The 13,763-nt window shown below is 41.2% G+C and overlaps 1 protein-coding gene across 4 annotated transcripts in view; it reads right to left on the reverse strand.

Annotated features, from left to right (window-relative positions):
* Positions 1 to 13,763, reverse strand: part of NRP2 (neuropilin 2) — a 179,362-nt gene that overhangs the window by 40,253 nt on the left and 125,346 nt on the right. For 2 of the 4 annotated variants that reach the window (XM_063317960.1, XM_063317962.1), the window contains exons 13-14: positions 4,366 to 4,631; positions 1,502 to 1,598 (exon numbers count right to left, since the gene is read on the reverse strand). In XM_063317960.1, the coding sequence (XP_063174030.1) occupies positions 1,502 to 1,598; positions 4,366 to 4,631 (363 nt within the window). The remainder of the gene's footprint in view (positions 1 to 1,501; positions 1,599 to 4,365; positions 4,632 to 13,763) is intronic. The other 2 variants (XM_063317961.1, XM_063317963.1) reach the window with 1 other exon arrangement.

Here is a 13,763-nt window from a genome sequence, read left to right on the forward strand (position 1 = left end):
TGCCTCCATCCAGATGCTCATGTCAGTAGAATAAACTGGCATATTTATAGGAGTTAAAATTATTAAACCTTACTTCCTGGCTTCTGGATGAGGTTTCTCATGTCACCACACTTTCCTGGTGATTATTTCTTACTAATAAGGGGTTCTGTTGATCTGATCAGCCTCTTCTATGTATACAGTGCTGACAGATGACTGATTTTGGCTCTTGGGTATTTTTTGTTGGTAATCATCTAATTATTATTATGAGTAGTCCATGCTACTGCAGAGCCACACATTAATCCCTCAGTGTGTTGATAGGAAAGCCATCAGTACCGGCTTTCCCCAGGCACTCTTCCTCCAGAAGGAGAGAGTAAGCTAAATGAATGGGTGAGACTTCCTCTAATGCAGCCAGGACTCTGTCTGCTTAACAACCCTAAGATAAGATTGCCTGCATGGATGATTGCTATGTGACCTCTTGGCCATGATGGTAGAAGAATCATTTGCACATAAGAGCTATTGAGCCAAGATGCTATTTGCTGGAGGGCAACTCATTCCTATTAATTTTGCCCCTCTGCTCCTTCCTGGCCTCTTCCTGGAAGTCAGTAATGTGCAGTAGGAGGCAATGAGAAAAAAAGACACAGGGTTTCCCACATGGGGCCATCACCCCACAACCACCTCTGTGCACAGCAATTGGCCTTCTGACTATTTCTGGCCTATTCAAATTGCTGAGGAGGATCATGGGACTCTTAAATTAAACCAAAAAAATGAAAACCTTCTGCCATTCAGAAAATGTTCATAAAGGAAAGCCTTTAGGGAGGAGTTATTCAAGCCCAGCCTTTGCTCCAATATGCCTGACGTATATGAGCAAGACTTTCTGTCCATGTCATAGGATGCATTTAGTCAAGTTATTTTTTGCCTGCCTTGCTCAGTCCAGAGCTGTTTGTGTGAACTAAGCCCGAGCAATTTCTCCATGGGAAAGCAAGTGGAGATGGCATTCAGCAGAGCCGCAGCCAACGCTCCTGTGTCCCAACTGAAAGCCAAGATCACCTCACTTGCTTTGGGGTTAACTGGTGGATTTTAGTATTGGGTGCTTGGCATAGGAATAATCTGAAGGCTGCTTCTCATGAAATAACCATCCTAGCAGCACCACTTGGATCTGCGTTAAGGTAGAATAACACACGCTCCAGCATTTGTTATAACAGTGAAAAGTGAATACCAGTGGCTAATTTGCATGCACAGGAACAGCTTGCCATGTGCAACAATCACAGCAATGCAACTGCAAGTAGCCTTCAAACACCACTTATTTTGTGTGAACTATAAGGTAGGGAAAAAAAACCCTACAAAGGGTTGTGCTATGGTCCAGATGGATGGCTTTATACATTTTCTTTGTCAGTATTTGTTACGTGGGACAAGGCGAATTACATCAGAAGTAGGAGATCCCCCCCTCCTTTCAACTTGTCAAACCTATTGTGTGCAGATGAATTTTTGCTTCTTATTACAGATGAGATGCATCCTTACATACCCATGCAATTCTCCAAAGAGGTATCAGTGCCTATCCGGACATCATTGATGGCAATCTCTCCTGAATGTCCATTGCTTATGGTGCCCTCAAATACAATCTAGGAGTGAATATAGACAGGATAATAAATCCACAAACAGCTCTTGCATATTTCAAAGAAAGCGATAAAAATGTATCAGATTCTCTTAGTGTTTAGAAGTTTCCAACTGACAAAAAAGGTAGTTGTTCAAGAGAACCCTTGAAAGGTGTTCGTTATCGCCAACTCCAAAAAAGTAAAATAGCTTGTTTTTTACTTTAATAGCTACCTGGAAGAGAAAAACAATGTTGGCTGCCCACCATTCCTAAGATACACTCCCAATTTGCCAAAGCCAGGGATTCAGCAGCCTTCAGTTTCTCCTAATCCATTCCAGTTCTCCTTACGTTTCTCCAGCTTTGGACACCCTACAGAAACTTAGTGCATCATGCAATTAAATTTTACATTATTTCTCTGATAAGGCACAGCCCAGTGCAAAAAATCATAGTCTTCTGGAGGCTGGTAAAAACCTACAGTATATACAGCTTCTATATTGGTTCTCTACTTGTTACTGTAGTTTTAACAATTTCATATAGTGTATTATTTATTCATTTTTTAAAAATCTGCGAATTGCCTAGAGTCAAATGGCATAAAACAAACGAACAAACTCTACTTGTTGATTTGGAATTACAGAGGTCAAACATAAACCTCAAATATATAGCAGGTGGGTGAAAACCAGAGAATATATATTTGTTTTCACCATGGTTCATCATCTAGGTTCTACTCTCAGCTCCAGCTAGGTTAATCTTCCAAGAAAGTAGCATGGAGTTGGGGGTGTGATGAGATGAGATGAAACCTATGCATACTTTCCATTCTGCTTGTGCAGTAATAAGACTCTTGGTTAAAACATCAATCAGAGCAACTTGCTCCTTGGGCCTTGTTACCTAGCCTTGGCTATTCTTTCCAGAGATGCAGAAAATTAGGCTGAAGGCTGATATGGGGAACTTGGAGAGCTAATGTGGTTCTCCATTTTCCATCACCAGAGGGACCCTAGCAAAGAAGCAGGAACCCCAAATAGTCAAATAAGATCCCAAATTGCTTGCCTGGACTCTGAACCATATCTAAGTACTGTATTCTCACTGACTATGAGCGAGTGGTTTGAACCCCATGCTAAATGTTGGTACAAGAAAATGCAAAGAAAAGAAAGAAAACCAACCAACCAACCAAAGAACTTAATTCTGCGTTCCAGCTAAATTTTGCAGTGTAGGCAAATGTGCCTGTCAGGTTTAATTTCCATGCTTTATTTTAAAACTGAGACTGGCATGTTCGCCAAAATGCTTCAGTGTGGTGAAGAGAAAAAGAATGTGGTTTAATGAAAAGCAGTAGAGTGGCCGGAAAACATTCCTGAATTGTTGGAAGCAGCAGCAAACACGCCTAGAAAAGAAGTTTCTGACCTTGTATTCATATCAGGTTTAAACTGCTTTAATCATTATTTCTCTTCCTAAGAAATCCTGAGCGCTGCATATCTGTCAAGGTAGGCTAGTAATCTCTGATAGGGAATTCAAAACATCCTACAAAACCACATTCTAGGAATTTTCAGAGGAAGGCACCTTGGCAGTTAAGTAGTACAAAACAATTCAGTTTATGATGCAAGCTTCCACCATGATAATTAGCATTCTTCCTCCAAACAAGCAGTAGAGGTCAGTTTCTATGCTGGATTTTAAAAATGATTAAGGCAACAGGCTAGAAACCAGGAGACTGTGAGTTCTAGTTCTGCTTTAGGCATCAAGCCAGCTGGGTGACTTTGGGGCAGTCACTCTCTCTCAACCCTGGGAAGGAGGCAATGGAAAACCCCCAAAAAACTTGCCAAAAAACTGCAGGGACTTGTCCAGGCAGTTGCCAAGAGTCAGAAACCTATTCAAAGGCACCCCTCTACCTACCTACCTACCTACCTACCTATTCCAGGGATATCTGCAGGGGGCTGACAAAAAAGCCAGGATATTGGCCATGACTGCATGATGCATGTCAAAAAGGAGCAGGAACTTGATCATATGTTTTGGCTGCCATCTTGACTTTTTTTACCCTTTCCTGTTGACACACCTGGCCTATTCAGAATTTATACACAGCTGCCCTCTGTTGCTTAAGGTGTCTGAAAACACGTGGTCCACTTTGGAGCTCATGTCATGATGTCATAATCCGCCCAGAGTCACTTGCCAGGTGGGCGGTGAAGAAATGTGAGAAATAAATAAATAAATAATCACTTCCTTCCCCAACAAATAGATGTGTAATTGCTTTCCTGTTTTCTCTAGCATAGACTCCAGGCTCTTCAATAATAATAGCAACAACCATCAAGGCAAGCTCTTAAGCTCTCTGCCTGCCTCCAAGATGCGCTCACACTTACTTCTTACATGTTTGCTTGACAAGCTACATGATCACCTTCCAAGAGAAAACAGGAGAGGGAAAAACACTTGCAAAGGAGAGAACTACCAGATCTGGGCTGCAAACATCTCGACGACCACAAAAGGCAGCAAAGGCATACAGAAAGCTCTAATTCTTTGTTGCCTTCTGATGGTGATCTGGATTTTTGCAGCCCCTATCTAGCAAAGGAGAGACTTTAAGAATATAAATGACAACAACATTAACACAGAGCTAAGCTACATATAAAATAAGCAAAATCCAAGTAGCAAATACACTGTTGTTCAGTTACTATAGCAACATGGAAAACACAATGAAAGAGGAAAAGCCCTTTTGAACAATGTTTTTTAATGACAAACGAAACAGGGTCTCTTGAAATCTTGGAGATGAGGGTAGCCATACTCCATCTAAATCTCAATTCACACCTTAACAAGCTCACCTGATATTCCGTATCGTAACTAGGCAGAAGGATCCGGCCTTCTCTCCACTCATCCCCTTGGTCTTCCCTGATGATCCACAGTGGTTTGTTCTCATGCGTTGCCTCCCGCCGCACCTGCAGCATAGTCCCACTGCCTCCAGAGAGCTGGTACCAAAACATCAGGCACACAGCACTCCTGGGCAAGAAGACAGTGGGACTGATCAGCCGAGCGTGTTGTCCTTCTCTTCTTGCACTGCTCTGCAACCTCAAATAACTCTTGCCATCTGCTGAAGAAGATTAATCCTAATTAGATTTTTCAAGAGATATGGCAATGTATGGTTATTAGCTCTAGCTAATGTGAAATTCAACCATGAATAGCAAGAAGGTACATGGTTCATAATTTCAGCATGATGCAGGAGAAGAAGTCACTCGTGTCCTGTCCTGTTCCACACCGCTATGACATTAGGAGCAAACTTAACAGTTAAATGTCAGATGAAGGAAGCATGCATTGTAAAGAAAGCATTGGGCACCCTCCAAAATTTTGGGGGGTTCAGACTATTAGAAGAACAAACTGCTTCCACAGAAATCTGCTCACTCATTAAGATCTCCCAGAAAAACTTAGTTTTGTATCCTACTCCATCTGATTATTCTTTTCTTAATGATAGCACCCAGATTTGGGAATTTCTTCATTTGGGAGCTTTGTCTTGGCTCCTGGCAGATTTTTAAGACCATCTCATTTCAAAAGACATTATTTATTTCCATAAAAAAGAATCATATTAATTTTGAAAGACCCCCCCCTCCCAATATCTCAGTCTATATTAAACTCCCAGGTATCATTTGATCTTGGCAGTACAGAAATACTTGTAACCAGAAAAAAGTTTTTGTGTCCCTGAAACTTTTAGTTTTTATTGTATTCTTTCTTAATTTTGCTTTTGTTTTTATCTAATGCTAACCATAACATAATCTTGTATTTCAGTATTCTCTCAATGCCACATTGAAAGTTTTCTGTTAAAAAGTAGTCTACCAATTAATGAAATTATTACACAAAAGAGGTAACAGACAATAATGTGACCATTAAAAAAAGCAAGCACAGTTCCTCCCAACCTACCAGTGCATGGGCTGGACTGATACCATGCAAAGCAGCTTTACTGACTTCTTGTTTGAGAACAAGGCTGCTAAAAAGCCTTCTAGTTTATTCATCCCAATCCTGTAAGGTTATCTACACTTTTGCTGAATCACAAGCATATTTTCATGGGATTTACATGTTGGGAAAACCTTCATCTGGTAAACATCGGCTTCTCATATGTGAATCTTTAAAAAGATATGCTATCAATCTTCTACAGAGAGATGTTTGAACATGTGCGCAGGCCTATGGCAGTTGATATATTTATAGAATATTGATTATGGACGATACGTTAAAGACCAAATCCCATGCATATTCTCTTAGGAAAATGTCCCAATGTGTACAACAGGTTATACTGGTAAGTCAGAAAGGCAACCTGCAGCACTGCAGATGCTGCTGAACTCACTCCAAGTATCCCTAGGAAACACTGCCAATAGTAAGACATGCTGGGAGCTGTAGTGCAACAACATCCGAAGGGCCACAGATTGCCTATCCCATGTAAATATGTGTGAGACTGAACTGCGGAAAAGCAACAGGGCTTGTTTTTACAAAATACTAGACAGAAAACATCAGGTAGCTATTGAGAACATACCTATCGGAGAGAAAAGTTATCTGAGAAAAGATAGCCCTGTACCTAAAGATTAAGCCAAAGAAACTAATATTGGAGCTGTGCAGCCCTTCAGATCTGAAACCAAAAAAGTACCTCACAGCATGTGGGGGGCATGAATGCAACTCTTCTTTCTGCAACTCCTTCAGTCAAATGTGTTGCACATCCCTACTAAACTATACACAAACCATTGTTAGGAAGACTAGTCTCAAGAAGAGAAAAATCCACTGGATGGATAGAAAGATAGGACATTACCCTGACTGAGGCGGAAAAGTAAGGTGGCCATCTGTTTCATCAACAGCCAGAGACAAGAAAACCTCCTGATCAAGACACTTGAAAAGCTTGAGACAAAAGATTGACATAATTAGGACAAGTGAAAGTGCTGTAATTGGCAGGGAAAATTGACTCTGTAATCATAACATTATCAGTGTGAGTGAGTGTGTGTGTGTGTATGTATATATATACACACACACACACACACACACATTCATATTTATTCTGTCTTCTATTTGCTGCTCTGTTTTTAAGTTATGAGCTAGACATTCATGATCACCATCTTGCCACTCACTATGCTAACTTTACAACTTGGGGAGAGAGGTATTTTTTCCTGTCCCCCCTCTCCCCAGTCTATTGTAATAAGCAGTAAATATTTTGCAATCAGCACTAGCTGCTCTTGCTTCCTCCTCCTCTTTATATTTGCAAAGATTAATCCTCATCTACAAATAGTAAGATGAAGCTGCTGTCAGGGATCTAAGCAAAATGATCCCAACATGGTAACAGATGCTGAAAGCAAAAGTGACTAATTTGAGTTGAAATAAAAGTTTGGTCTCTCAGGGCCTTTCCCCATTTTTTCCTACCGAACCAGCGCAGAAACATGCCCTAGCAACACTCATTTTTTTTTCTTCCAAGCCCACATGACATTGCTTTCATCTTGTTCCCAGACTTTTGAGTGTGACAAACTTAAGATACCCTTATCAATACCAGCATTAAAAAACAAAACAAAACAAGAAAGTATTTTTCCCCTTATTCTAACTGTTTCCAAGGTTAGCATCAAGACACACAAAATCTATTAAGCTTTGCTACCCATTACCTTGAACAGAAGTCAGGAAATACAGTGACTTGGAACAGAGGTAATAGAGGCATGATAGGGATCAGCAATGAGGTCTGCAAATTTGACACTGGTATCATTTATGGTCAACTCAAGGATGGGTGGACCACACTTCAACACAGTAGTGGGGGAAGACCCTCACCTAGCATCCTGGATGTTAGGAATGTATTATGTATAAGGCTACCATTGTTTTCTCTGAAAACTTTGCCACCTCCTCCATAGGCAGAAATTAGAGTAATGGAGAGTGATTAGCTTATTTATACATTTGGCTGAGGCAAATCCTCAACCTTCTTACCCCAATGCCATATTAATAAAAGTGGGCTGCTTTGGTATTTTACTTTTAAAATAATTGTTAGAGTGGGGAGACAACAAGAAATCTATGTTGGTTTGCTGATGTTTTGGAGTGAGAGCAAGCACTCACATTATCAAACGCAAACAGCCTGGTAACAATGCAAACCCTAAAACAAAATTAATGGAAGAGAGTAGCTTCTAGTTGTTTGCACTGCACAGGCAGGAGAAAGAGAACGCTGCTTTCACTAAAAAATGGAACTCACTGGAATTCTTTCATAATGGCTTTGTAGCTTTTCTACAATAAACCTACTTGTCTGAGCTTGCGTGTCCTTGGACATCTAGTCTTGAAGTTTTTACCTTGCTGTTGAGGGAAGCCTGACCTTTATTGTGTATGAACGCTCTATCCTCCTGTGTCGTGCTAATGTTGATCTCAGGACGTACTTAAGAAACTGAAAAGCTATTTGTGTTGATTTCATTGCTACTTATAGGAAGAGTGCTGACTTACATGTTTTATTTATTTATGTAACCAATGTATATAGCCACCCACTCACCATACAGTTCAGGATAATGTACATAATTAATAAACTATAATAAATTTAACTAAAAACACATAATAAAAGAAGGCATAAAAACATAACCAAGCCAGAAACATACTGTGTAACACATAATGTGCCAGGAAAAAACTTTCCACTCACAAGTCTTTCCACTCCCAAGCCCAATGCTAAGGAAAAAGACCAGGTCGTTAACACCTTTCAAAAAACAGACAGGGTCAGGGCCCGCTGGATCTCAGGGAGGATGCTGTTACAAAGGCAGGAGCAGCAACAGAGAAGGCAAGTCTCCTAGCTCCTGCCAGATGACATTGCCCAGGTGATGGGACCTGGAGCACACCAAACCTGTCAGAAGTTGCAGGATGGGCAGAAATAATCAGAATAGATGGTCCTACAAGTAGCCTGGCCCTGTGCTGTTTTACTGATAAGCTGCTAGTACGTTTATTTAAAGAGAGTAGTGGTAGCGGTGGATGGTAGATGTTTCTTTTGTTTTGCTGCTGTGATGTTAATGAATGCTACTCATGTGACACCAGCTCCTATTTTGCAGTTTACAAAATATAATTTTTGAAAACATTTAAAGAAATCCCCTATCATAGCAACAGATATGTTAGTGTACCTCGGAGACGTTAACTACCAGCTAAGTGAAGAAAATTGATGAGAAGATTGTCCTACATGCTCAATGTAGAACTTCTGAGTAAGAACAGAGTTCTCTGTTCTGTTGGCTACTCAAAGTATTTTTTCAATTTCTTTTAATCAACTCTCTTTCACCAGTCTTTCTGCAAGTTGGCTGATCAGTGGTAACCAGCATCGTCTACCAGTACTCTTACTATTGTGGTCTTGAGATGAATGAAGAGAGAAAGAGATCATGCACAAGCTATCTCACACTGAATTCTCATTATTTTCTACGGACAGAGCACTTGGAACATTTCAAGTTCTGTTACATGAGAGAATATTCACTGTGTTCTGGTTTTTGTTCCATCAAAACACCACCAAATTGAAGGTTCCAACGTCTACAATATTTTATTGTAAACTGCCCAGAGTCCCCTTTTTGGGAGAGACGGGCAGTGATAGAAATTTGAAAAACAAACCAACCAACCAACAAACATTCTATGTAGGCTGCTTTGTTCTGAACTCAAAACAAGCTAAGTTCTCACTGTGTGCAAAACTCCAATTGTAAACTTACGTTCTTATTGCATAATGGAATTGAAAGACCTGGGCAACTCACAATATTTCTAATTTAATATTATGGCTCAAACATCATAGAATTGCTTGTGGCTGATTTAATTAGGTCACCAGGAATTACAGATTTATATTAGTATAGCTGGAAAGGCTACTTAGGCCACTGTATCTAACCACCTGCTCAGTGCAGGAATCCAAATTAAAGCATCTCTGACCAACTTCAACAGAATTTCCAGGGCAGTTCACAAAACGTAAGCAAAATACACAAATAGCTCAGATCATGAGCAAAGGCAAATCCTTTGAACATAAACAATCATTAATACTTGTCAATTCAGTCATTTTTAAGATCTTGTGTCTGAGCGGCACCTTTACAGACTCAGATGATAGGGGCTCACGTGACTGAATGCTCCTCTAAACGCACATTTTGTTTTATGTATTTATTTGCCATATTTATACAGCTGCCCATCTCACATAAAAGTAACTCTCGGCAGCATATAGCACTTGATTAAAAAACAACACACACATAAAAAACAGTCACAATTAAAATATAACTATAAAAAAGGCACACAAAACTAGAGGGGATGATCTTAACCACAGTAAGGGAGCCTTGCAAAATCTCCCCAGTCCCTGGGACCCGCAGGCCTGATCACATAGCCTGGTCTTGAGGGATGTCACAGAATGTTGAGAGGGATGGAGCAAATCTCACATATGCCAAATCCCTCTGCGAAAAAGCACACCAAACCAAAACATCCACCACCATCAAGATATCAGGGAGAGACATTCTAGCATGGTTTGTCCTTTTGCAAGTTCATTTTTCATGTACCTCGTGTGGCGCAAAGTGGTAAGGTGGCAGTATTGCAACCGAAACTCTCCCCACAACCCGAGTTCAATCCCAGCGGAATCTGGATTCTTGGGTAGCCGGCTCAGGCTGACTCAGCCTTCCATCCTTCCGAGGTTGGTAAAATGAGCACCAGCTTGCTGGGGAAGGTGATCTGGGGAAGGCAATGGCAAACTACCCCGCTATAGTCTGCCAAGAAAACGTCGCGAAAGCGGCATCCCCCCAAAGGGTCAGACATGACTCAGTGCTTGCACAGGGGACCTTCCACCTTTCACCTTTTGAAGGAACAATTAGATTTAAACTGTCACTGTGTGTTGTACACTGGTACAATACAACGATTTTGCAGCATATTTAAAAATACAACAGTAAGGAGTGAACAGTGGCACTCATTTCACATCCCAGTAAGGTAATGCTCAAGATCCTGCAAGGTAGACTTCAGCAATTCATGGAGCGAGAATTGCCAGAAGTACAAGCTGGGTTTAGAAAAGGCAGAGGAACTAGGGACCACATTGCCAATATCCGCTGGATAATGGAAAAAGCCAGGGAGTTTCAGAAAAACATCTATTTCTGTTTTATTGACTATTCTAAAGCCTTTGACTGTGTGGACCAGAACAAATTGTGGCAAGTTCTTAGTGGTATGGGGATACCGAGTCATCTTGTCTGCCTCCTGAAGAATTTGTATAACGACCAAGTAGCAACAGTAAGAACAGACCACAGAACAACGGACCAGTTTGAGATTGGGAAAGGAGTACGGCAGGGCTGTATACTCTCACCCTACCTATTCAACTTGTACGCAGAACACATCATGCGACATGCTGGGCTTGAGGAATCCAAGGCTGGAGTTAAAATCGCTGGAAGAAACATTAACAATCTCAGATATGCAGATGATACCACTTTGATGGCTGAAAGCGAAGAGGAACTGAGGAGCCTTATGATCAAGGTGAAAGAAGAAAGTGCAAAAGCTGTCTTGCAGCTAAACCTCAAAAAAACCAAGATTATGGCAACCAGCTTCATTGATAACTGGCAAATAGAGGGAGAAAATGTAGAAGCAGTGAAAGACTTCGTATTTCTAGGTGCGAAGATTACTGCAGATGCTGACTGCAGTCAGGAAATCAGAAGACGCTTAATCCTTGGGAGAAGAGCAATGACAAATCTCAATAAAATAGTCAAGAGCAGAGTCATCACACTGACAACTAAGGTCCGCATAGTTAAAGCAATGGTGTTCCCTGTAGTAACATATGGCTGTGAGAGCTGGACCATAAGGAAGGCTGAGAGAAGGAAGATCAATGCTTTTGAACTGTGGTGTTGGAGGAAAATTCTGAGAGTGCCTTGGATTGCAAGAAGATCAAACCAGTCCATACTCCAGGAAATAAAGCCAGACTGCTCACTTGAGGGAATGATATTAAAGGCAAAACTGAAATACTTTGGCCACATAATGAGAAGACAGGACACCCTGGAGAAGATGCTGATGCTAAGGAGAGTGGAGGGCAAAAGGAAGAGGGGCCAACCAAGGGCAAGGTGGATGGATGATATTTTAGAGGTGATGGACTCATCCCTGGGGGAGCTGGGGGTGTTGACGACCGACAGAAAGCTCTGGCTTGGGCTGGTCCATGAAGTCACAAAGAGCCGGAAGCGACTAAACAAATAAACAACAACAAGGAGTGAAAATTCCTCAACTTTCCTGTATTATCCAAACACTCAAAGGTGCTTCCAAGGTTTACTGAACTTTACATGAATTAGAGTCAATACAGTACAAATTTGGGTGTTCTGGAAGCCTGTTGAAAACAGTAAAATGAATTGCAGTGTACCCAACCAACTCTGTCCTGGATTGTAGTTATTTCCAGTAACAAACAACAATCATGTACTGCCATATTTTTGCATTCTTATTAAATTAGTACTAAATCTTGGAAGTCTTCCATAAAATGCAACGGCTCTATAGACAACATAAATATTTCCTTGCCTTTAAATGACCTGACACATGTTATAGAGCAGTGGTCAAATTCAAAATGGTGGCAACTATTTTTATTTAATGCTGTCTTTTTAAATATCTGAAAATTATTGTGTTAGCCTTTCTTTTTCTATTTTCTTCATAAGATAATATTTGCCTCCTTCAAACTATCCTTTACAGGCATATCCTGTGTTCTAAATGCTATGCTATCTCCAGTGACCTCAATTACTCATTTATTTTCCTTGTCTATGGTGAATTTGGGACAAGCCTAGCAGCGAGGATTTTATATCTTCCTGCAATTATTGCCTATTGTGCAGAAATGTACAGTGAACATGCTGAAAGGTCTAGAATTTCTAAGTGGTCTATATCCATTCCTTCAGCAAAGGATCGTTACCTTGCCATGGTGCTGGAGCTTGAGTACCTCAATGATGCCATGAGCTAAACCATGAAGGGCCACTCAAGACGGGAAGGTCATGACAGAGAGGTCAGACTAAATGCGATCCCTGGGGAAGGTAATGGCAACCCACCCCAGTATTCTTGCCGTGAAAACTAAATGGATCAGTACAACCAGAGATATGTCGGTATACCATCGGAAGATGAGACCCCCAGGTCAGAAGATGGTCAAAATGCTACTGGGGAGGAACAGAGGATGAGTTCAACTAGCCCCAGATGTGATGACGCAGCTAGCTCAAAGCCGAAAGGACAGCTAGCGGCCGATGGTGCTGGTGGTGAACGGCGAATCCGATGTTCTAAGGATCAACACACCATTGGAACCTGGAATGTAAGATCTATGAGCCAGGGCAAATTGGATGTGGTTACTGGTGAGATGTCAAGATTAAAGTTAGACATTTTGGGCATCAGCGAACTGAAATGGACTGGAATGGGCCACTTCACATCAAATGACCACCAGATCTACTACTGTGGACAAGAGGACCACAGAAGAAATGGAGTAGCCTTCATAATTAATAGTAAAGTGGCTAAAGCAGTGCTTGGATACAATCCAAAAAACGACAGAATGATCTCAATTCAAATTCAGGGCAAGCCATCTAACATCACAGTGATCCAAATATACACCCCAACCACATATGCTGAAGAAGCTGAAGTAGAGCAGTTCTATGAGGATCTGCAGCACCTACTGGACAACATGCCTAAAAGAGATGTTATTTTCATCATGGGAGACTGGAATGCTAAGGTGGGCAGTCAAATGACACCTGGAATTACAGGTAAGCATGGCCTGGGAGAACAAAATGAAGCAGGACATAGGCTGATAGAATTTTGCCAAGACAACTCACTCTGCATAACAAACACTCTCTTCCAACAACCTAAGAGATGGCTTTATACATGGACTTCCCCAGATGGACAACACCGAAATCAGATTGACTACATCCTTTGCCGCCAAAGGTGGCTGACATCTATACAGTCGGTAAAAACAAGACCGGGAGCTGACTGTAGTTCAGATCATGAACTTCTTATTGCACAATTTAGGATCAGACTAAAGAGATTAGGGAAGACCCACAGATCAGCTAGATATGAGCTCACTAATATCCCTAAGGAATATGCAGTGGAGGTGAAGAATAGATTTAAGGGACTGGGCTTAGTAGATAGGGTCCTGGAAGAATTCTGGACAGAAGTTTGCAACATTGTTCAGGAGGCAGCAACAAAATACATCCCAAAGAAAGAGAAAACCAAGAAGGCAAAGTGGCTGTCTGCTGAGACACTAGAAGTAGCCCAAGAAAGAAGGAAAGCAAAAGGCAACAGAGATAGGGGGAGATATGCC

Source organism: Candoia aspera, chromosome 1, assembly GCF_035149785.1.
Source record: "Candoia aspera isolate rCanAsp1 chromosome 1, rCanAsp1.hap2, whole genome shotgun sequence".
Taxonomy (NCBI): domain Eukaryota; kingdom Metazoa; phylum Chordata; class Lepidosauria; order Squamata; family Boidae; genus Candoia; species Candoia aspera.